At 49.2% G+C, this 24857-nt stretch overlaps 2 protein-coding genes across 2 annotated transcripts in view; one reads left to right on the forward strand and one right to left on the reverse strand.

The window, feature by feature from the left end:
* b3gat3 (beta-1,3-glucuronyltransferase 3 (glucuronosyltransferase I)) overlaps window positions 1–8324 on the forward strand; it is a gene marked incomplete at its 5' end in the record, with an annotated part of 13088 nt that extends 4764 nt beyond the window's left edge. The window contains 2 exons of the mRNA XM_072455319.1: window positions 7354–7557; window positions 8120–8324. Coding sequence (XP_072311420.1) covers window positions 7354–7557; window positions 8120–8218 — 303 coding nt within the window. The remainder of the gene's footprint in view (window positions 1–7353; window positions 7558–8119) is intronic.
* A 2601-nt stretch (window positions 8325–10925) lies between these two features.
* Window positions 10926–22849, reverse strand: LOC140367919 (uncharacterized). Its single transcript, XM_072454701.1, has 2 exons — window positions 22265–22849; window positions 10926–11592 (listed from the first exon to the last, which is right to left on the reverse strand). Exons 1-2 carry the CDS (start codon window positions 22820–22822, stop codon window positions 11461–11463), a joined length of 690 nt encoding a protein of 229 aa, XP_072310802.1. The 5' UTR covers window positions 22823–22849; the 3' UTR covers window positions 10926–11460.
* Window positions 22850–24857: the final 2008 nt, after the last annotated feature.

A 24857-nucleotide genomic window follows, 5' to 3' on the forward strand; every position in this document is an offset into this window, starting at 1 on the left:
GTAGGACTTATGCTGTGTCTCTCTCTGAAGGTTGTAGGACTTATGCTGTGTCTCTCTCTGAAGGTTGTAGGACTTATGCTGTGTCTCTCTCTGAAGGTTGTAGGACTTATGCTGTGTCTCTGAAGGTTGTAGGACTTATGCTGTGTCTCTCTCTGAAGGTTGTAGGACTTATGCTGTGTCTCTCTCTGAAGGTCGTAGGACTTATGCTGTGTCTCTCTCTGAAGGTCGTAGGACTCATGCTGTGTCTCTCTCTGAAGGTCGTAGGACTTATGCTGTGTCTCTCTCTGAAAGTCGTAGGACTTATGCTGTGTCTCTCTCTGAAGGTTGTAGGACTTATGCTGTGTCTCTCTCTGAAGGTCGTAGGACTTATGCTGTGTCTCTCTCTGAAGGTCGTAGGACTTATGCTGTGTCTCTCTCTGAAGGTTGTAGGACTTATGCTGTGTCTCTGAAGGTTGTAGGACTTATGCTGTGTCTCTCTCTGAAGGTTGTAGGACTTATGCTGTGTCTCTCTCTGAAGGTCGTAGGACTTATGCTGTGTCTCTCTCTGAAGGTCGTAGGACTCATGCTGTGTCTCTCTCTGAAGGTTGTAGGACTCATGCTGTGTCTCTGAAGGTTGTAGGACTTATGATGTGTCTCTCTCTGAAGGTCGTAGGACTCATGCTGTGTCTCTCTCAGAAGGTTGTAGGACTTATGCTGTGTCTCTCTCTGAAGGTCATAGGACTTATGCTGTGTCTCTGAAGGTCGTAGGACTTATGCTGTGTCTCTCTCTGAAGGTCGTAGGACTTATGCTGTGTCTCTCTCAGAAGGTCGTAGGGCTTATGCTGTGTCTCTCTCTGAAGGTCGTAGGACTTATGCTGTGTCTCTGAAGGTCGTAGGACTTATGCTGTGTCTCTCTCTGAAGGTCGTAGGACTTATGCTGTGTCTCTGAAGGTCGTAGGACTCATGCTGTGTCTCTGAAGGTCGTAGGACTTATGCTGTGTCTCTCTGAAGGTTGTAGGACTTATGCTGTGTCTCTGAAGGTTGTAGGACTTATGCTGTGTCTCTCTCTGAAGGTTGTAGGACTTATGCTGTGTCTCTCTCTGAAGGTTGTAGGACTTATGCTGTGTCTCTGAAGGTCGTAGGACTTATGCTGTGTCTCTCTCTGAAGGTTGTAGGACTTATGCTGTGTCTCTGAAGGTTGTAGGACTTATGCTGTGTCTCTCTCTGAAGGTCGTAGGACTTATGCTGTGTCTCTGAAGGTCGTAGGACTTATGCTGTGTCTCTCTCTGAAGGTTGTAGGACTTATGCTGTGTCTCTCTCAGAAGGTTGTAGGACTTATGCTGTGTCTCTCTCTGAAGGTCGTAGGACTTATGCTGTGTCTCTGAAGGTCGTAGGACTTATGCTGTGTCTCTCTCTGAAGGTTGTAGGACTTATGCTGTGTCTCTCTCTGAAGGTCGTAGGACTTATGCTGTGTCTCTCTCTGAAGGTTGTAGGACTTATGCTGTGTCTCTGAAGGTTGTAGGACTTATGCTGTGTCTCTCTCAGAAGGTCGTAGGACTTATGCTGTGTCTCTCTCTGAAGGTTGTAGGACTCATGCTGTGTCTCTGAAGGTTGTAGGACTTATGCTGTGTCTCTCTCTGAAGGTCGTAGGACTTATGCTGTGTCTCTCTCAGAAGGTTGTAGGACTTATGCTGTGTCTCTCTCTGAAGGTCGTAGGACTTATGCTGTGTCTCTGAAGGTCGTAGGACTTATGCTGTGTCTCTCTCTGAAGGTCGTAGGACTTATGCTGTGTCTCTGAAGGTCGTAGGACTTATGCTGTGTCTCTCTGAAGGTTGTAGGACTTATGCTGTGTCTCTGAAGGTCGTAGGACTTATGCTGTGTCTCTCTCTGAAGGTCGTAGGACTTATGCTGTGTCTCTCTCTGAAGGTCGTAGGACTTATGCTGTGTCTCTCTCTGAAGGTCGTAGGACTTATGCTGTGTCTCTCTCTGAAGGTTGTAGGACTTATGCTGTGTCTCTCTCTGAAGGTCGTAGAACTTATGCTGTGTCTCTCTCTGAAGGTCGTAGGACTTATGCTGTGTCTCTCTCTGAAGGTTGTAGGACTTATGCTGTGTCCCTCTCTGAAGGTTGTAGGACTTATGCTGTGTCTCTCTCTGAAGGTCGTAGGACTTATGCTGTCTCTCTCTCTGAAGGTCGTAGGACTTATGCTGTGTCTCTGAAGGTCGTAGGACTTATGCTGTGTCTCTGAAGGTCGTAGGACTTATGCTGTGTCTCTGAAGGTCGTAGGACTTATGCTGTGTCTCTCTCTGAAGGTCGTAGGACTCATGCTGTGTCTCTCTCTGAAGGTCGTAGGACTCATGCTGTGTCTCTCTCTGAAGGTCGTAGGACTTATGCTCTGTCTCTCTCTGAAGGTTGTAGGACTTATATTGTGTCTCTGAAGGTTGTAGGACTAATGCTGTGTCTCTCTCTGAAGGTTGTAGGACTTATGCTGTGTCTCTGAAGGTCGTAGGACTTATGCTGTGTCCCTCTCTGAAGGTTGTAGGACTTATGCTGTGTCTCTCTCTGAAGGTCGTAGGACTTATGCTGTCTCTCTCTCTGAAGGTCGTAGGACTTATGCTGTGTCTCTGAAGGTCGTAGGACTTATGCTGTGTCTCTCTCTGAAGGTCGTAGGACTCATGCTGTGTCTCTCTCTGAAGGTCGTAGGACTCATGCTGTGTCTCTCTCTGAAGGTCGTAGGACTTATGCTCTGTCTCTCTCTGAAGGTTGTAGGACTTATATTGTGTCTCTGAAGGTTGTAGGACTAATGCTGTGTCTCTCTCTGAAGGTCGTAGGACTTATGCTCTGTCTCTCTCTGAAGGTTGTAGGACTTATGCTGTGTCTCTGAAGGTTGTAGGACTAATGCTGTGTCTCTCTCTGAAGGTCGTAGGACTTATGCTCTGTCTCTCTCTGAAGGTTGTAGGACTCATGCTGTGTCTCTGAAGGTTGTAGGACTTATGCTGTGTCTCTCTCTGAAGGTCGTAGGACTCATGCTGTGTCTCTCTCAGAAGGTTGTAGGACTTATGCTTTGTCTCTCTCTGAAGGTCGTAGGACTTATGCTGTGTCTCTGAAGGTCGTAGGACTTATGCTGTGTCTCTCTCTGAAGGTTGTAGGACTTATGCTGTGTCTCTGAAGGTCGTAGGACTTATGCTGTGTCTCTCTCTGAAGGTTGTAGGACTTATGCTGTGTCTCTCTCTGAAGGTCGTAGGACTTATGCTGTGTCTCTCTCTGAAGGTTGTAGGACTTATGCTGTGTCTCTGAAGGTCGTAGGACTTATGCTGTGTCTCTCTCTGAAGGTTGTAGGACTTATGCTGTGTCTCTGAAGGTCGTAGGACTTATGCTGTGTCTCTCTCTGAAGGTTGTAGGACTTATGCTGTGTCTCTGAAGGTCGTAGGACTTATGCTGTGTCTCTCTCTGAAGGTTGTAGGACTTATGCTGTGTCTCTGAAGGTCGTAGGACTTATGCTGTGTCTCTCTTTGAAGGTTGTAGGACTTATGCTGTGTCTCTCTCTGAAGGTCGTAGGACTTATGCTGTGTCTCTCTCTGAAGGTCGTAGGACTCATGCTGTGTCTCTCTCTGAAGGTCGTAGGACTTATGCTGTGTCTCTCTCTGAAGGTCGTAGGACTTATGCTGTGTCTCTCTCTGAAGGTTGTAGGACTTATGCTGTGTCTCTCTCTGAAGGTCGTAGGACTTATGCTGTGTCTCTCTCTGAAGGTCGTAGGACTTATGCTGTGTCTCTCTCAGAAGGTCGTAGGGCTTATGCTGTGTCTCTCTCTGAAGGTCGTAGGACTTATGCTGTGTCTCTGAAGGTCGTAGGACTTATGCTGTGTCTCTCTCTGAAGGTCGTAGGACTTATGCTGTGTCTCTGAAGGTCGTAGGACTCATGCTGTGTCTCTGAAGGACGTAGGACTTATGCTGTGTCTCTCTGAAGGTTGTAGGACTTATGCTGTGTCTCTGAAGGTCGTAGGACTTATGCTGTGTCTCTCTCTGAAGGTTGTAGGATTTATGCTGTGTCTCTGAAGGTTGTAGGACTTATGCTGTGTCTCTCTCTGAAGGTTGTAGGACTTATGCTGTGTCTCTCTCTGAAGGTCGTAGGACTTATGCTGTGTCTCTCTCTGAAGGTCGTAGGACTCATGCTGTGTCTCTCTCTGAAGGTCGTAGGACTTATGCTGTGTCTCTCTCTGAAGGTCGTAGGACTTATGCTGTGTCTCTCTCTGAAGGTCGTAGGACTTATGCTGTGTCTCTCTCTGAAGGTCGTAGGACTTATGCTGTGTCTCTCTCTTAAGGTCGTAGGACTCATGCTGTGTCTCTCTCTGAAGGTCGTAGGACTTATGCTGTGTCTCTCTCTGAAGGTCGTAGGACTTATGCTGTGTCTCTCTCTGAAGGTCGTATGACTTATGCTGTGTCTCTCTCTGAAGGTCGTATGACTTATGCTGTGTCTCTCTCTGAAGGTCGTAGGACTTATGCTGTGTCTCTCTCTGAAGGTTGTAGGACTTATGCTGTGTCTCTGAAGGTCGTAGGACTTATGCTGTGTCTCTCTCTGAAGGTTGTAGGACTTATGCTGTGTCTCTGAAGGTCGTAGGACTTATGCTGTGTCTCTCTTTGAAGGTTGTAGGACTTATGCTGTGTCTCTCTCTGAAGGTCGTAGGACTTATGCTGTGTCTCTCTCTGAAGGTCGTAGGACTCATGCTGTGTCTCTCTCTGAAGGTCGTAGGACTTATGCTGTGTCTCTCTCTGAAGGTTGTACGACTCATGCTGTGTCTCTCTCTGAAGGTTGTAGGACTCATGCTGTGTCTCTCTCTGAAGGTTGTAGGACTTATGCTGTGTCTCTGAAGGTCGTAGGACTTATGCTGTGTCTCTCTCTGAAGGTTGTAGGACTCATGCTGTGTCTCTCTCTGAAGGTTGTAGGACTTATGCTGTGTCTCTCTCTGAAGGTTGTAGGACTCATGCTGTGTCTCTCTCTGAAGGTTGTAGGACTCATGCTGTGTCTCTCTCTGAAGGTTGTAGGACTTATGCTGTGTCTCTGAAGGTTGTAGGACTTATGCTGTGTCTCTCTCTGAAGGTTGTAGGACTCATGCTGTGTCTCTCTCTGAAGGTTGTAGGACTCATGCTGTGTCTCTCTCTGAAGGTTGTAGGACTCATGCTGTGTCTCTCTCTGAAGGTTGTAGGACTCATGCTGTGTCTCTCTCTGAAGGTTGTAGGACTTATGCTGTGTCTCTGAAGGTTGTAGGACTTATGCTGTGTCTCTCTCTGAAGGTTGTAGGACTTATGCTGTGTCTCTGAAGGTCGTAGGACTTATGCTGTGTCTCTCTCTGAAGGTTGTAGGACTTATGCTGTGTCTCTGAAGGTCGTAGGACTTATGCTGTGTCTCTCTCTGAAGGTTGTAGGACTTATGCTGTGTCTCTGAAGGTCGTAGGACTTATGCTGTGTCTCTCTCTGAAGGTTGTAGGACTTATGCTGTGTCTCTGAAGGTCGTAGGACTTATGCTGTGTCTCTCTTTGAAGGTTGTAGGACTTATGCTGTGTCTCTCTCTGAAGGTCGTAGGACTTATGCTGTGTCTCTCTCTGAAGGTCGTAGGACTCATGCTGTGTCTCTCTCTGAAGGTCGTAGGACTTATGCTGTGTCTCTCTCTGAAGGTCGTAGGACTTATGCTGTGTCTCTCTCTGAAGGTTGTAGGACTTATGCTGTGTCTCTCTCTGAAGGTCGTAGGACTTATGCTGTGTCTCTCTCTGAAGGTCGTAGGACTTATGCTGTGTCTCTCTCAGAAGGTCGTAGGGCTTATGCTGTGTCTCTCTCTGAAGGTCGTAGGACTTATGCTGTGTCTCTGAAGGTCGTAGGACTTATGCTGTGTCTCTCTCTGAAGGTCGTAGGACTTATGCTGTGTCTCTGAAGGTCGTAGGACTCATGCTGTGTCTCTGAAGGACGTAGGACTTATGCTGTGTCTCTCTGAAGGTTGTAGGACTTATGCTGTGTCTCTGAAGGTCGTAGGACTTATGCTGTGTCTCTCTCTGAAGGTTGTAGGATTTATGCTGTGTCTCTGAAGGTTGTAGGACTTATGCTGTGTCTCTCTCTGAAGGTTGTAGGACTTATGCTGTGTCTCTCTCTGAAGGTCGTAGGACTTATGCTGTGTCTCTCTCTGAAGGTCGTAGGACTCATGCTGTGTCTCTCTCTGAAGGTCGTAGGACTTATGCTGTGTCTCTCTCTGAAGGTCGTAGGACTTATGCTGTGTCTCTCTCTGAAGGTCGTAGGACTTATGCTGTGTCTCTCTCTGAAGGTCGTAGGACTTATGCTGTGTCTCTCTCTGAAGGTCGTAGGACTTATGCTGTGTCTCTCTCTTAAGGTCGTAGGACTCATGCTGTGTCTCTCTCTGAAGGTCGTAGGACTTATGCTGTGTCTCTCTCTGAAGGTCGTAGGACTTATGCTGTGTCTCTCTCTGAAGGTCGTATGACTTATGCTGTGTCTCTCTCTGAAGGTCGTATGACTTATGCTGTGTCTCTCTCTGAAGGTCGTAGGACTTATGCTGTGTCTCTCTCTGAAGGTTGTAGGACTTATGCTGTGTCTCTGAAGGTCGTAGGACTTATGCTGTGTCTCTCTCTGAAGGTTGTAGGACTTATGCTGTGTCTCTGAAGGTCGTAGGACTTATGCTGTGTCTCTCTTTGAAGGTTGTAGGACTTATGCTGTGTCTCTCTCTGAAGGTCGTAGGACTTATGCTGTGTCTCTCTCTGAAGGTCTTAGGACTCATGCTGTGTCTCTCTCTGAAGGTCGTAGGACTTATGCTGTGTCTCTCTCTGAAGGTTGTACGACTCATGCTGTGTCTCTCTCTGAAGGTTGTAGGACTCATGCTGTGTCTCTCTCTGAAGGTTGTAGGACTTATGCTGTGTCTCTGAAGGTCGTAGGACTTATGCTGTGTCTCTCTCTGAAGGTTGTAGGACTCATGCTGTGTCTCTCTGAAGGTTGTAGGACTTATGCTGTGTCTCTCTCTGAAGGTTGTAGGACTCATGCTGTGTCTCTCTCTGAAGGTTGTAGGACTCATGCTGTGTCTCTCTCTGAAGGTTGTAGGACTTATGCTGTGTCTCTGAAGGTTGTAGGACTTATGCTGTGTCTCTCTCTGAAGGTTGTAGGACTCATGCTGTGTCTCTCTCTGAAGGTTGTAGGACTTATGCTGTGTCTCTCTCTGAAGGTTGTAGGACTCATGCTGTGTCTCTCTCTGAAGGTTGTAGGACTCATGCTGTGTCTCTCTCTGAAGGTTGTAGGACTTATGCTGTGTCTCTGAAGGTTGTAGGACTTATGCTGTGTCTCTCTCTGAAGGTTGTAGGACTCATGCTGTGTCTCTCTCTGAAGGTCGTAGGCTTCCACACCGGCTGGAGGCCCTCGCGGCCCTTTCCCATAGACATGGCGGGCTTTGCCGTGTCCCTGCGCCTGCTCCTGGCTCATGCTGATGCGTGCTTCGATGGCGAGGCTCCCCAGGGCTTCCTGGAGAGCAGCCTCCTCCAGGGGCTGGTCACTGTGAACGAGCTCGAGCCCAAAGCGGTCAACTGCACAAAGGTCAGAACCGTTTAAAGCGTCTCAAATGTCCAAACAACAGAGACATTCTTCTCTTTCATTCAGACTAATGAATGTAAGACTATAAGACTCTGTGCAGTGGTCACCAGAGCTTTAGCAGTCAGCTGAGGCTAGCGCTACCTGCTAGCGGTGTTTAGCGTTTCTAAATGTTACTAAATGAAAGTGAGAAGGGGAATTCTGGGATGTGTGATGAGTCGCCTAGCAACGAGCAGAGGAGGAGACGGATGGAAGGACATCACTCTTGAACAGATTCTGTCAACGAGAACTGCAATGAGAGAACAAGCAAGAGCTGACCTCAGAGCTGCTGACCTCAGAGCTGACCCAGACTCAGTGACACAGAGCTAGTGCAGCCTCTGCAGCTCAGTACTTTGATCCATCTGCAGGTTCAGTGGTGATTGTGATATACACGGTTTTGACCATAAATTATAACAAATATATTTGAACTTATTTATATCTAAATTATTAAATTCTAACATGTAACCTCTGCCCCGCCCCTGCCCCGCCTCTGCCCCGCCTCTGCCCCGCCTCTGCCCCGCCCCTGCAGGTGCTGGTGTGGCACACTCGCACAGAGAAGCCAAAGCTGAAGAGAGAGGAGGCTCTGCAGGCTCAGGGACTGGGCTCAGACCCAGCTGTGGAGGTCTGACCTCCAGCTGCTCCTTCAGCTGCTCCTCCAGCTGCTCCTCCGGCTGCTCCTCCAGCCGCTCCTCCAGCTGCTCCTCCGCTCGTGGCAGCCACATGATCTGGGGCTGAACTAAACGGCCAGTTTCATAATATACAGTTTTCACAGTAACATTAAGATAATTGTTATTTTTTGTCCTTATGTTGATTTAATGTCAGTAAAATGAATAAAAACCTTTCATGTTCAATCATTGTTTGGGTAAATGTTGGAGCCAAAGTGAGCAGAGAACATGTGCTGCTCAGAGTGAGCCTCCAGGGGGCGCTGCTCACTGCAGTGGCTGTGGTCATTGTTTTGTGCAACAAGTATTTGTCTTTTTCACCAGCAGAACATGTGATTAAAGGTGCAGTGTGTAACCTCCTGATGAAGCAGACGGGGCAACTGCACTCCCTGCTGGACGCTCAGGGAACTGCACTCCCTGCTGGACGCTCTGGGAACTGCAGCAGGCCCACTGGGTGCTGGTTCTGAGAATACAGGAGAAAAAAACAAAGTGACAAAAATGTGACATAGTTCTCCTTTAACCCTAGAGCTGACCTCAAAGATGGTGTTCGGGTTAATAACACTTTTAAATTATTCATTTGTTTAAATATAAAACAACAAACACACACAAAACATATAATTTTGTGGAGGAAGGAAGGAGAGAATATGAAATACAAAATTTAAAAATAAAGGTGGAAAATAAGCTTTTTGACATTTGGTGACATCTGAAGACAATTCTGAGAAATCCTGACTTTAATATTTGATCATGTGAAATGTTTTTGTGATTATACTTTTGTCTTATGATGAGTCAATATTCTGACAAAGTATTTTCACAAGAGCGCAGCAGGTGAGGACCCTCATGTGACCCTCACGTGACCCTCACCAGGAGGACCCTCATGTGACCCTCACGTGACCTTCACCAGGAGGACCCTCATGTGACCCTCATGTAACCTTCACCAGGAGGACCCTCATGTGACCCTCACATGACCTTCACCAGGAGGACCCTCATGTGACCCTCACATGACCTTCACCAGGAGGACCCTCATGTGACCCTCACATGACCTTCACCAGGAGGACCCTCACATGACCTTCACCAGGAGGACCCTCATGTGACCCTCATGTAATCTTCACCAGGAGGACCCTCATGTGACCCTCATGTAACCTTCACCAGGAGGACCCTCATGTGACCCTCACATGACCTTCACCAGGAGGACCCTCATGTGACCCTCACATGACCTTCACCAGGAGGACCCTCACATGACCTTCACCAGGAGGACCCTCATGTGACCCTCATGTAATCTTCACCAGGAGGACCCTCATGTGACCCTCACATGACCTTCACCAGGAGGACCCTCATGTGACCCTCATGTGATCTTCACCAGGAGGACCCTCATGTGACCCTCACATGACCTTCACCAGGAGGACCCTCATGTAACCTTCACCAGGAGGACCCTCATGTGACCCTCACATGACCTTCACCAGGAGGACCCTCATGTGACCCTCACATGACCTTCACCAGGAGGACCCTCACATGACCTTCACCAGGAGGACCCTCATGTGACCTTCACCAGGAGGACCCTCATGTGACCTTCACCAGGAGGACCCTCATGTGACCTTCACCAGGAGGACCCTCATGTGACCTTCACCAGGAGGACCCTCATGTGAGTTCAGGTTAGTTCAGGTAACTTAAGGTAACTTAAGGTAACTTAAGGTAACATGGTAGGCAAACAGAGGCAGCAGCGCAGGAGAGGCACTGCAGGTGGCAGACATGAGGCAAAAATGGTGTGCCCCAGATGTACCCCACCACATGCCAAGAACAAAAACTGTGTTACACTTCTGATCATTTGAGTAAATAGTTTAGTTTAATCCTGTTGGAAGAATGTGACACCAGAGGAAATGCAGACTGTTGGAGAAACTGTGGTGCAAAACCTGATGTGTGGTGGGACTGTCCTGAGATCAAAGCGTTACAGTGTCGACATCATCATCCCACTCCATTTTTATAACGATGTATTTGGACCTCCAAACTCCATGGAAACAATGTCGATCTTTGGAATATTCTCCCTCAGGGAAAAGCCATCACAACAGAAACGGAAGACGCAGTCAAAGACTGGACCAATAGTATCATTGACATTCGAGAAATGCATTTGAAAATGGATGAATGAGTTGAACTTTATATTTATACTGTTTGTATGTTAACTCTCAGAGCCTCTGGTGTGTCACAACATTAACATAATACACAAAACACAATTGTATTAAAATATATCTCTTTATTCATTAAACTGCTTCTGAGACTTCAGACGTAATAGATTAAAAAAAATAGATTAAACACAAATACATACGTCACACTGGTTCACAGGTTCTATGATTATAAATATATAAATGAGAGAGTAGCAGGTCTCGCGTCACCTGGCCACGCCTAGTGTTTTAACCTGGCCACGCCTAGTGTTTTAACCTGGCCACGCCTAGTGCTTTAACCTGGCCACGCCTAGTGTTTTAACCTGGCCACGCCTAGTGTTTTAACCTGGCCACGCCTAGTGCTTTAACCTGGCCACGCCTAGTGTTTTAACCTGGCCACGCCTAGTGCTTTAACCTGGCCACGCCTAGTGTTTTAACCTGGCCACGCCTAGTGCTTTAACCTGGCCACGCCTAGTGCTTTAACCTGGCCACGCCTAGTGCTTTAACCTGGCCACGCCTAGTGCTTTAACCTGGCCACGCCTAGTGTTTTAACCTGGCCACGCCTAGTGCTTTAACCTGGCCACGCCTAGTGCTTTAACCTGGCCACGCCTAGTGCTTTAACCTGGCCACGCCTAGTGTTTTCATTATTGTATGTTCAGGTCTCTGTGTCACATCAGCAAAAGCTTCATCGTGTCCATCTCTAAACATTTACTGCTGAATCAATTAAACGTATGTCAAACATTTTAAAGAACTAAACAGAAAATGCTGGTTTGCTTTATTTCAAAGGAATTGATGAGATTGCCTGATGTCTCTCACCACTCTAACCACGTCGTGACTCAACATAAATGTCTCATGTTATTTTATGTTGAGCTAACTTATTTTTGATTTAATCTTCTTCAAATTTTTGCTCTCATTCAGCATCAAATATTTACATAGAAATAGAGAACGTAATACATTTGACATCATAAACATAATTACGTTCAAACTTAAATATTTGGAACGTTAAAGGAGCAACACTCCTCCAGGCCACCAGGTGTCACTGTGTCGCTTCCACTTCAGTCCATCACGCTCCTCAGTGCAGCTCTGTCACAGGGGGAGGAGTCACAGGGGGAGGAGGTGCTGAGGGTCACGCTGTACAGGTTAGTGATGAAGACCTCCCAACCGCGACGGAACGCTCGGTCTAGAGCCTGAAGAAAACAAGAAGACAAAGAGATCTCAGAGGTCAAAGGTCACAATGTCCAGACGAAGGAGCGACAATGATGACGCTGCTCATTTCATAAACTGGTCATGTGACTATAGTAGATGTATAAAAGTCGTTACATCGAGCACCTTTAACCATAAAGCATCGAGAAGAGATGAACTTCTGATCGCAGGGCATATCCGGTTACCGTGGCGACGTATGTACTTGTGCAGCCACCTTATGCACACAGCACGAGGGGCGGGGCCGGCAGCTGATTGGAGGAGAGCACTGGAATGTCTTTATCCGGCGTCATGCCTCATTCCACAGATCCGAGCCGATACAAGGGCCCCGGACTGTCCCCTGAGAGCGAGAGGAGAGTGTGGGCGGGGCCAGAGTGTGTGAGGATGTTGATGATTGGTGGTCATCATGATGGTGGGCGGGGCCTAGAACCTGTTTGATACGAAATATCCTAAAACTAAACACATTGAACCTTCTCATTATTATTTGGGATTTGCTCCATGAACTTGTCATATTAACTCTTTATGCTCGTTTACATATTACTGCGTGAGGGCGTGTCCGGTGCAGAGGGCGTGTCCGGTGCAGAGGGCGTGTCCGGTGCAGAGGGCGTGTCCTGGCAGCTTTATATCTTCTTGTTTTGCTGCTTCACCTCTTCTCCTCCTCTTCACCTCCTCTTCTCCTCCTCTTCTCCTCCTCTTCACCTCCTCTTCTCCTCCTCTTCACCTCCTCTTCACCCCCTCCTCTCCTCCTCTTCACCTCCTCTTCTCCTCCTCTTCTCCTCCTCTTCTCCTCCTCCTCTCCTCCTCTTCACCTCCTCTTCCACTTCACCTCCTCTTCACCTCCTCCTCTCCTCCTCTTCACCTCCTCTCCTCCTCTTTTCCTCCTCTTTTCCTCCTCTTCTCCTCCTCTTCACCTCCTCCTCCTCTTCACCTCCTCCTCTCCTCCTCTTCACCTCCTCTTCACCTCCTCCTCTCCTCCTCTTCACCTCCTCTTCTCCTCCTCTTCAGCTCCTCTCCTCCTCTTCACCTCCTCTTCTCCTCCTCTTCTCCTCCTCTTCACCTCCTCTTCTCCTCCTCTTCACCTCCTCTTCTCCTCCTCTTCTCCTCCTCCTCTCCTCCTCTTCACCTCCTCCTCCTCTTCACCTCCTCTCCTCCTCTTCACCTCCTCCTCTCCTCCTCTTCACCTCCTCTTCACCTCCTCCTCTTCTCCTCCTCTTCTCTTCTCCTCCTCTTCACCTCCTCTTCACCTCCTCCTCTCCTCCTCTTCACCTCCTCTTCTCCTCCTCTTCACCTCCTCTTCTCCTCTTCTCCTCTTCTCCTCCTCTTCACCTCCTCTTCACCTCCTCCTCTTCTCCTCCTCTTCACCTCCTCCTCTCCTCCTCTTCACCTCCTCTTCACCTACTCTTCTCCTCCTCTTCACCTCCTCTTCTCCTCCTCTTCTCCTCCTCTTCTCCTCATCTTCACCTCCTCTCCTCCTCCTCTCCTCCTCTTCACCTCCTCTTCACCTCCTCTTCACCTCCTCGTCTCCTCCTCTTCTCTTCTCCTCCTCCTCTCCTCCTCTTCACCTCCTCTTCTCCTCCTCTTCTCCTCCTCTTCTCCTCTCCTCCTCCTCTTCTCCTCCTCTTCACCTCCTCTCCTCCTCCTCTTCACCTCCTCTCCTCCTCCTCTCCTCCTCTTCTCCTCTTCTCCTCCTCTTCTCCTCCTCTTCACCTCCTCTCCTCCTCTTCTCCTCCTCTTCACCTCCTCTTCTCCTCCTCTTCACCACCTCTTCTCCTCCTCTTCACCTCCTCTTCTCCTCTTCTCCTCTTCTCCTCTTCTCCTCCTCTTCACCTCCTCTTCTCCTCCTCTTCACTTCCTCTTCACCTCCTCTTCTCCTCCTCTTCTCCTCTCCTCCTCTTCACCTCCTCTTCTCCTCCTCTTCTCCTCCTCTTCACCTCCTCTTCTCCTCCTCTTCACCTCCTCTTCTCCTCCTCTTCTCCTCCTCTTCACCTCCTTTTCACCTCCTCTTCTCCTCTTCTCCTCCTCTTCACCTCCTCTTCTCCTCCTCTTCACTTCCTCTTCACCTCCTCTTCTCCTCCTCTTCTCCTCTCCTCCTCTTCACCTCCTCTCCTCCTCTTCTCCTCCTCTTCACCTCCTCTTCTCCTCCTCTTCTCCTCCTCTTCACCTCCTCTTCTCCTCCTCTTCTCCTCTCCTCCTCTTCACCTCCTCTTCTCCTCCTCTTCTCCTCCTCTTCTCCTCCTCTTCACCTCCTCTTCTCCTCCTCTTCTCCTCCTCTTCACCTCCTCTTCTCCTCCTCTTCTCCTCCTCTTCACCTCCTCTTCTCCTCCTCTTCTCCTCCTCTTCACCTCCTCTTCTCCTCCTCTTCTCCTCCTCTTCTCCTCTCCTCCTCTTCACCTCCTCTCCTCCTCTTCTCCTCCTCTTCTCCTCCTCTTCACCTCCTCTTCTCCTCCTCTTCTCCTCCTCTTCTCCTCCTCTTCACCTCCTCTTCTCCTCCTCTTCACCTCCTCTTCTCCTCCTCTTCTCCTCCTCTTCTCCTCCTCTTCTCCTCTCCTCCTCTTCACCTCCTCTCCTCCTCTTCTCCTCCTCTTCTCCTCCTCTTCACCTCCTCTTCTCCTCCTCTTCTCCTCCTCTTCACCTCCTCTTCTCCTCCTTTTCACCTCCTCTTCTCCTCCTCACATTTCTAGTTCATTCATAATATTTGATGAGCACATTTTCAGGTCAAATCTTTAAAATATTTATGATTCTCGTCTTGTTCTTTTGGAGCTGTTTTTAAAGATGATTTTATATTTTTCTGTTCAATATCATGTGACATTTACAGTGAGTTTCCTAAAGTATTTATAACTGCAAAAGTCCTCCAAATAGAAACAGGAAGCAGGAAATAGACGTTTCAGTTCGAGATGTTATGAAACTGTGAACTCACAATTACGTGTGATAAAGTGTAATTGGCCCCGCGGGGCCCCCAGCAGTTTCTCAGGCTCATTCATTCTCCACCTCTTGTTCCCCTTCGGGGTCGTGGATGACTGAAGCCTGTCCCGGTGACTTTGGGCCTTAGGTGGGTTCACCCTCATCACAGGGTTACCATAGAGACAGAGACATGTACGTTATAAAGCCCCGCCCTGCGTTGGACTGTGGGACTCTGACCTGCTCATACGACGTGCTCTGTGGTGGCTCTGATAGTATCCATGGCGACTGAGCTCATGGAAACAGGAGGACCTTGAGTCACCAGTTAAAGTTTAACTTTAGACTGAGCGGCTGCAAAGCGCTGCGTGCCAAAGGTGCACGAGCGGTGATGAAGCGGAGAGCCAGGTAACTGCACTGGACCAGATCCATAAAGATCCCAGTGTCTTCATACTGATGACATCATCACTCATGGAATGGACTGATCTCCACTTTGATTGTGTCGTGGAGCAAGACACTTCTGCTTGTGACTGTCACTGTGTTTGGAGTTAAATTAAAACGACTAAAATGATCTAAGAAAGAGACAGAAGCTCAAAAGTGATATTTCTGCTTCAATTGATGGTTTATTCACATTTTGTGCCGCACTTGACCCTCAACAAGACCTTTACACACACGTTTGCACGTTCTGCTCGTTCTGCACGTTCTGCTCGTTCTGCTCGTTCTGCTCGTTCTGCTCGTTCTGCTCGTTCTGATGACGGTGAAAACATTGACATTTTGTTATCAAGATAATGCTTTTTTTAGATGTTCATTTTTTCCAGCCCTAATTCTGAGAAACAATGTATTTGGTCAGAACAGTTGATGTAAATGAACACGCCCCACGTTCACCCACGTTCACCCACGTTCACCCACGTTCACCCACGTTCACCCACGTTCACCCACTTTCACCCACGTTCACCCACGTTCACCCACGTTCACCCACGTTCACCCACTTTCACCCACTTTCACCCACGTTCACCCACGTTCACCCACTTTCACCCACGTTCACCCACGTTCACCCACGTTCACCCACGTTCACCCACTTTCACCCACGTTCACCCACGTTCACCCACGTTCACCCACGTTCACCCACTTTCACCCACGTTCACCCACGTTCACCCACGTTCACCCACTTTCACCCACGTTCACCCACTTTCACCCACGTTCACCCACTTTCACCCACGTTCACCCACTTTCACCCACTTTCACCCACTTTCACCCACTTTCACCCAGGTTCACCCACTTTCACCCACGTTCACCCACTTTCACCCACTTTCACCCACTTTCACCCACGTTCACCCACGTTCACCCACGTTCACCCACGTTCACCCACGTTCACCCACTTTCACCCACGTTCACCCACGTTCACCCACGTTCACCCACGTTCACCCACTTTCACCCACGTTCACCCACGTTCACCCACGTTCACCCACGTTCACCCACGTTCACCCACGTTCACCCACTTTCACCCACGTTCACCCACGTTCACCCACTTTCACCCACGTTCACCCACGTTCACCCACGTTCACCCACTTTCACCCACTTTCACCCACGTTCACCCACGTTCACCCACGTTCACCCACTTTCACCCACTTTCACCCACGTTCACCCACGTTCACCCACGTTCACCCACGTTCACCCACTTTCACCCACGTTCACCCACGTTCACCCACGTTCACCCACTTTCACCCACGTTCACCCACGTTCACCCACGTTCACCCACGTTCACCCACTTTCACCCACGTTCACCCACGTTCACCCACGTTCACCCACTTTCACCCACGTTCACCCACGTTCACCCACGTTCACCCACGTTCACCCACTTTCACCCACGTTCACCCACGTTCACCCACTTTCACCCACGTTCACCCACTTTCACCCACGTTCACCCACGTTCACCCACTTTCACCCACGTTCACCCACGTTCACCCACTTTCACCCACGTTCACCCACGTTCACCCACGTTCACCCACGTTCACCCACTTTCACCCACGTTCACCCACGTTCACCCACGTTCACCCACGTTCACCCACGTTCACCCACGTTCACCCACTTTCACCCACGTTCACCCACGTTCACCCACGTTCACCCACGTTCACCCACGTTCACCCACTTTCACCCACGTTCACCCACGTTCACCCACGTTCACCCACTTTCACCCACTTTCACCCACGTTCACCCACGTTCACCCACTTTCACCCACGTTCACCCACGTTCACCCACGTTCACCCACGTTCACCCACTTTCACCCACGTTCACCCACGTTCACCCACGTTCACCCACGTTCACCCACTTTCACCCACGTTCACCCACGTTCACCCACGTTCACCCACTTTCACCCACGTTCACCCACTTTCACCCACGTTCACCCACTTTCACCCACGTTCACCCACTTTCACCCACTTTCACCCACTTTCACCCACTTTCACCCAGGTTCACCCACTTTCACCCACGTTCACCCACTTTCACCCACTTTCACCCACTTTCACCCACGTTCACCCACGTTCACCCACGTTCACCCACGTTCACCCACGTTCACCCACGTTCACCCACTTTCACCCACGTTCACCCACGTTCACCCACTTTCACCCACGTTCACCCACGTTCACCCACGTTCACCCACGTTCACCCACGTTCACCCACGTTCACCCACTTTCACCCACGTTCACCCACGTTCACCCACTTTCACCCACGTTCACCCACGTTCACCCACGTTCACCCACTTTCACCCACTTTCACCCACGTTCACCCACGTTCACCCACGTTCACCCACGTTCACCCACTTTCACCCACTTTCACCCACGTTCACCCACGTTCACCCACGTTCACCCACGTTCACCCACTTTCACCCACGTTCACCCACGTTCACCCACGTTCACCCACTTTCACCCACGTTCACCCACGTTCACCCACGTTCACCCACGTTCACCCACTTTCACCCACGTTCACCCACGTTCACCCACTTTCACCCACGTTCACCCACGTTCACCCACGTTCACCCACGTTCACCCACTTTCACCCACGTTCACCCACTTTCACCCACGTTCACCCACGTTCACCCACGTTCACCCACGTTCACCCACGTTCACCCACTTTCACCCACGTTCACCCACGTTCACCCACTTTCACCCACGTTCACCCACTTTCACCCACGTTCACCCACGTTCACCCACTTTCACCCACGTTCACCCACGTTCACCCACTTTCACCCACGTTCACCCACGTTCACCCACGTTCACCCACGTTCACCCACTTTCACCCACGTTCACCCACGTTCACCCACGTTCACCCACGTTCACCCACGTTCACCCACGTTCACCCACTTTCACCCACGTTCACCCACGTTCACCCACGTTCACCCACTTTCACCCACGTTCACCCACTTTCAACCACGTTCACCCACGTTCACCCACGTTCACCCACTTTCACCCACGTTCACCCACGTTCACCCACGTTCACCCACTTTCACCCACGTTCACCCACGTTCACCCACGTTCACCCACTTTCACCCACGTTCACCCACGTTCACCCACGTTCACCCACGTTCACCCACTTTCACCCACGTTCACCCACTTTCAACCACGTTCACCCACGTTCACCCACGTTCACCCACTTTCACCCACGTTCACCCACGTTCACCCACGTTCACCCACTTTCACCCACGTTCACCCACGTTCACCCACGTTCACCCACTTTCACCCACGTTCACCCACTTTCACCCACGTTCACCCACGTTCACCCACGTTCACCCACTTTCACCCACGTTCACCCACGTTCACCCACTTTCACCCACGTTCACCCACGTTCACCCACGTTCACCCACTTTCACCCACTTTCACCCACTTTCACCCACGTTCACCCACTTTCACCCACGTTCACCCACGTTCACCCACTTTCACCCACTGGAGGCAAGGTGGGTGAAGTGTCTTGCCCAGGGACACAACAACAGTGGCCCTGCTTCCTGCTTTTGACACGTTGCTGTGTAAATCCAAGTGTGACAAGGGCCCGACTGACGATTGTCGCTCTGACTGAGGCAGCTCTGGCTTTAATAACTCAGTATAAAAGTGAAGCACAGACACAACGAGGAGCTAACGTTAGCACACGCTGCTACAGCTGTTAACCACAGGCTGGATTCTAATCACTATGACAACCGTTTGGAGTCATATTTGATGTTTGTGAAGCGTGATCTGAGGTGGCCTGTCCGAGCGCTGACCGTTAATGTGTCCATTTTGATGCTTCGTTTTTTGGTTCTCTTTAGTTAGCGCTTAGCTCGTGCAATGCTAACATTGTAAACACAGCCTCTGTTCTCTCATTGGCTGCTGAAAAGTGATTATGGCTGTATCCGTGGTTACTGGACTCACATTGACAGGTACATGAGTGGTGAGAGGAGGTGTTAATGGTCAGAATGCACATGGCTGAAGGAGTCTGACCACAGGCTCGTGAGGTCACTTCAAGAAGTTGAAGTCTATCAAAAAGAATGTTGTACAAACAAAACGTTCAACCTTTAAATTCACTGGTAAGAGGCAGAATAAGAGTGAATTTAAATAGAATCGAGCTTGACACATGTTTTAATCAGCTGTAAACTATTTTAAATATATCAGCAGTTATTTCTAACTTCCTTGTATATGGATGCAGTACTGCTCAGCGGCCTGTAGAGGCTCGAGCAGCAGAAGTGAGGAGGAAACAGCTTTATTTGGACGTATTGTGGACACGCTGTAATTGTATTGGTCAATCACTGCTTGCTTTGATTGCCCTGACCGCACGCCACTGGAACATGGCTCCGACCAGCACAATATTGGTAAGTGACGTATGTTGACATGAACCAATTTTGTCTGCAGATAAACTGCATTAGCCGTTAGCTTAGCATTAGTAACTCTGAAGCTGGCTCCGCCTCCAGGAATAAAAACCTCTGGACCAGAGGATTGTGTCTTTTGTATCTACAGTACACAAAACCTAAAAAGGTAGACCAGGATCTGACCTCTCTATCAGGATCTACCAGGATCTGACCACTCTACCAGGATCTGACCTCTCTATCAGGATCTACCAGGATCTGACCACTCTACCAGGATCTGACCTCTCTACCAGGATCTGACCTCTCTACCAGGATCTGACCACTCTACCAGGATCTGACCTCTCTACCAGGATCTGACCACTCTACCAGGATTTGACCTCTCTACCAGGATCTGACCACTCTACCAGGATTTGACCTCTCTACCAGGATCTGACCACTCTACCAGGATTTGACCTCTCTACCAGGATCTGACCTCTCTACCAGGATCTGACCACTCTACCAGGATTTGACCTCTCTACCAGGATCTGACCACTCTACCAGGATTTGACCTCTCTACCAGGATCTGACCACTCTACCAGGATTTGACCTCTCTACCAGGATCTGACCTCTCTATCAGGATCTACCAGGATCTGACCACTCTACCAGGATCTGACCTCTCTACCAGGATCTGACCACTCTACCAGGATTTGACCTCTCTACCAGGATCTGACCACTCTACCAGGATTTGACCTCTCTACCAGGATCTGACCACTCTACCAGGATTTGACCTCTCTACCAGGATCTGACCACTCTACCAGGATTTGACCTCTCTACCAGGATCTGACCACTCTACCAGGATCTGACCTCTCTACCAGGATCTGACCTCTCTCTCAGGATCTACCAGGATTTGACCTCTCTACCAGGATCTGACCTCTCTACAAGGATCTGACCTCTCTACCAGGATCTGACCTCTCTACCAGGATCTGACCTCTCTACCAGGATCTGACCTCTCTACCAGGATCTGACCTCTCTCTCAGGATCTACCAGGATCTGACCACTCTACCAGGATCTGACCTCTCTATCAGGATCTACCAGGATCTGACCACTCTACCAGGATCTGACCTCTCTACCAGGATCTGACCACTCTACCAGGATTTGACCTCTCTACCAGGATCTGACCACTCTACCAGGATCTGACCTCTCTACCAGGATCTGACCTCTCTCTCAGGATCTACCAGGATTTGACCTCTCTACCAGGATCTGACCTCTCTACAAGGATCTGACCACTCTACCAGGATCTGACCTCTCTACCAGGATCTGACCTCTCTATCAGGATCTGACCACTCTACCAGGATCTGACCTCTCTACCAGGATCTGACCACTCTACCAGGATCTGACCTCTCTACCAGGATCTGACCACTCTACCAGGATTTGACCTCTCTACCAGGATCTGACCACTCTACCAGGATCTGACCTCTCTACCAGGATCTGACCACTCTACCAGGATCTGACCTCTCTCTCAGGATCTACCAGGATTTGACCTCTCTACCAGGATCTGACCTCTCTACAAGGATCTGACCACTCTACCAGGATCTGACCTCTCTACCAGGATCTGACCTCTCTATCAGGATCTGACCACTCTACCAGGATTTGACCTCTCTACCAGGATCTGACCTCTCTATCAGGATCTACCAGGATCTGACCACTCTACCAGGATCTGACCTCTCTACCAGGATCTGACCACTCTACCAGGATTTGACCTCTCTACCAGGATCTGACCACTCTACCAGGATTTGACCTCTCTACCAGGATCTGACCACTCTACCAGGATTTGACCTCTCTACCAGGATCTGACCACTCTACCAGGATTTGACCTCTCTACCAGGATCTGACCACTCTACCAGGATCTGACCTCTCTACCAGGATCTGACCTCTCTCTCAGGATCTACCAGGATTTGACCTCTCTACCAGGATCTGACCTCTCTACAAGGATCTGACCTCTCTACCAGGATCTGACCTCTCTACCAGGATCTGACCTCTCTACCAGGATCTGACCTCTCTACCAGGATCTGACCTCTCTCTCAGGATCTACCAGGATCTGACCACTCTACCAGGATCTGACCTCTCTATCAGGATCTACCAGGATCTGACCACTCTACCAGGATCTGACCTCTCTACCAGGATCTGACCACTCTACCAGGATTTGACCTCTCTACCAGGATCTGACCACTCTACCAGGATCTGACCTCTCTACCAGGATCTGACCTCTCTCTCAGGATCTACCAGGATTTGACCTCTCTACCAGGATCTGACCTCTCTACAAGGATCTGACCACTCTACCAGGATCTGACCTCTCTACCAGGATCTGACCTCTCTATCAGGATCTGACCACTCTACCAGGATCTGACCTCTCTACCAGGATCTGACCACTCTACCAGGATCTGACCTCTCTACCAGGATCTGACCACTCTACCAGGATTTGACCTCTCTACCAGGATCTGACCACTCTACCAGGATCTGACCTCTCTACCAGGATCTGACCACTCTACCAGGATCTGACCTCTCTCTCAGGATCTACCAGGATTTGACCTCTCTACCAGGATCTGACCTCTCTACAAGGATCTGACCACTCTACCAGGATCTGACCTCTCTACCAGGATCTGACCTCTCTATCAGGATCTGACCACTCTACCAGGATCTGACCTCTCTACCAGGATCTGACCTCTCTACCAGGATCTGACCTCTCTACCAGGATCTGACCACTCTACCAGGATCTGACCTCTCTACCAGGATCTGACCTCTCTACCAGGATCTGACCTCTCTATCAGGATCTGACCACTCTACCAGGATCTGACCTCTCTACCAGGATCTGACCTCTCTACCAGGATCTGACCTCTCTACCAGGATCTGACCTCTCTGGTGTTTCTGCTGTTACCAGTAAAGAAACTGCGTCTCACCTTGCGGTAATGACCGCTGCTCTTCCTCTGCAGAGCCTTGAGGCCCTCCTGCTGCTCCCTTCTGTTCCTGTCCTCCTCTGGCTCCTGCTGCTCCTGCTCCTCCTGCTGCTCCTGCTCCTCCTGCTGCTCCTGCTCCTCTGCTCCGTCCCTGATCAGAACTCGGTCATCTGCTTCCTCTGGGACAGGGAAGTGGACCACGCCCAGCTCCCTCTCCTCAGTCTGGATGATGTCCTCCCTCACCTCCTTGCGTCGTCTCCTCTCTTCCTTGCTTCCTCTCTTCTCCTCCTTGCTCCCTTTCTTCCTCTCCTCCTTGCTGTCTTTCCTTCGCAGACTCCTCCACCGGTTGCTTCTTCTGCTGGGCGTCCTCCTCAGTAACATCTCCCCATCGTCCTCCTTAAACATCTCTATGTCCTCCACAGCTCCATTGGACATCTGCCGCTTCGGATCTTCTGAGATCCCCGGTTCGTCCAGGCGACTGTAAAAACCGCTGGATGTGTCTAAGAACTTGGGAGCTCTGACGGACCTGCGCACGGAGGACGTCCTCTGACCGATGGTCATGTCGAAGGGCTTAACTTAGGGCTGAACGCGAGATGATTTATCACCTAAAACAAACAGAAGGTTTAGTCTGATGTTGTTACATCAGTCACGCTGGTATTTCCAGTGTGTGAGACATCCAGAGACATCCAGAGACATCCAGAGACATCCAGAGACATCCAGAGACATCCAGAGATATCCAGAGATATCCAGAGACATCCAGAGACATCCAGAGATATCCAGAGATATACAGAGACATCCAGAGACATCCAGAGAAATACAGAGACATCCAGAGAAATACAGAGACATCCAGAGACATCCAGAGACATAACGAGACATCCAGAGACATCCAGAGACATACAGAGATATACAGAGACATCCAGAGACACCCAGAGACACCCAGAGACATCCAGAGACATCCAGAGACATCCAGAGACATAAAGAGACATCCAGAGACATCCAGAGACATACAGAGATATACAGAGACATCCAGAGACATCCAGAGACATCCAGAGAAATACAGAGACATACAGAGACATACAGAGATATCCAGAGACATCCAGAGACATCCAGAGAAATACAGAGACATAAAGAGATATAGAGAGACATCCAGAGACATCCAGAGACATCCAGAGAAATCCAGAGACATCCAGAGAAATACAGAGACATACAGAGACATACAGAGACATACAGAGATATCCAGAGACAAACAGAGACATCCAGAGACATACAGAGACATCCAGAGACATCCAGAGAAATACAGAGACATCCAGAAATATCCAGAGACATCCAGAGACAAACAGAGACATCCAGAGACGCACAGACATATAGAGACACAGAGAGACATACAGAGACATCCAGAGACACACAGAGAAACCCAGAGACATACAGAGACATACAGAGACATACAGAGACATCCAGAGACACAAAGAGACATACAGAGACACACAGAGACATACAGAGATATACAGAGATAAAGCATCAGGGACACAGACCTGGTGCTCTTGTTTGCCCTGTATGTCTCTGTTTGTCCTGTATGTCTCTGTTTGTCCTGTATGTCTCCGTATGTCTTTGTTTGTCTCTGTATGTCTCTGTCCTGTATTTCTCTGTCCTGTATGTCTCTGTTTGTCTCTGTTTGTCTCTGTATGTCTCTGTTTGTCCTGTATGTCTCTGTATGTCTCTGTATGTCCTGTATGTCTCTGTTTGTCTCTGTATGTCTCTGTTTGTCTCTGTATGTCTCTGTATGTCTCTGTTTGTCCTGTTTGTCTCTGTTTGTCTCTGTTTGTCCTGGTTGTCTCTGTACGTCTCTGTATGTCTCTGTTTGTCCTGTATGTCTCTGTATGTCTCTGTTTGTCTCTGTCTGTCTCTGTATGTCTCTGTATGTCTCAGTTTGTCTCTGTATGTCTCTGTATGTCTCTGCATGTCTCTGTTTGTCTCTGTATGTCTCTGTTTGTCTCTGTATGTCTCTGTTTGTCTCTGTTTGTCTCTGTATGTCTCTGTATGTCTCTGTATGTCTCTGTTTGTCTCTGTATGTCTCTGTATGTCTCTGTTTGTCCTGTATGTCTCTGTATGTCTCTGTATGTCTCTGTATGTGTCTGTATGTCTCTGTATGTCTCTGTATGTCTCTGTTTGTCCTGTATGTCTCTGTATGTCTCTGTATATCTCTGTATATCTCTGTATGTCCTTGTTTGTCTCTGTTTGTCCTGTATGTCTCTGTATGTCTCTGTTTGTCTCTGTATGTCTCTGTATGTCTCTGTATGTCTCTGTTTGTCCTGTATGTCTCTGTTTGTCTCTGTATATCTCTGTATGTCTCTGTTTGTCCTGTTTGTCTCTGTATATCTCTGTATGTCTCTGTCCTGTATGTCCTGTATGTCTCTGTATGTCTCTGTATGTCTCTGTTTGTCTCTGTATGTCTCTGTATGTCTCTGTTTGTCCTGTATGTCTCTGTATGTCTCTGTTTGTCTCTGTATGTCTCTGTTTGTCCTGTATATTTCTGTATGTCTCTGTATATCTCTGTATGTCTCTGTTTGTCCTGTATGTCTCTGTATGTTTCTGTATG

The sequence above is a fragment of the Eucyclogobius newberryi genome, unplaced genomic scaffold (genome assembly GCF_026437365.1).
Source record: "Eucyclogobius newberryi isolate DKJ021-1_F unplaced genomic scaffold, fEucNew1.0.hap1 SCAF_2, whole genome shotgun sequence".
Classification (NCBI taxonomy): Eukaryota; Metazoa; Chordata; class Actinopteri; order Gobiiformes; family Gobiidae; genus Eucyclogobius; species Eucyclogobius newberryi.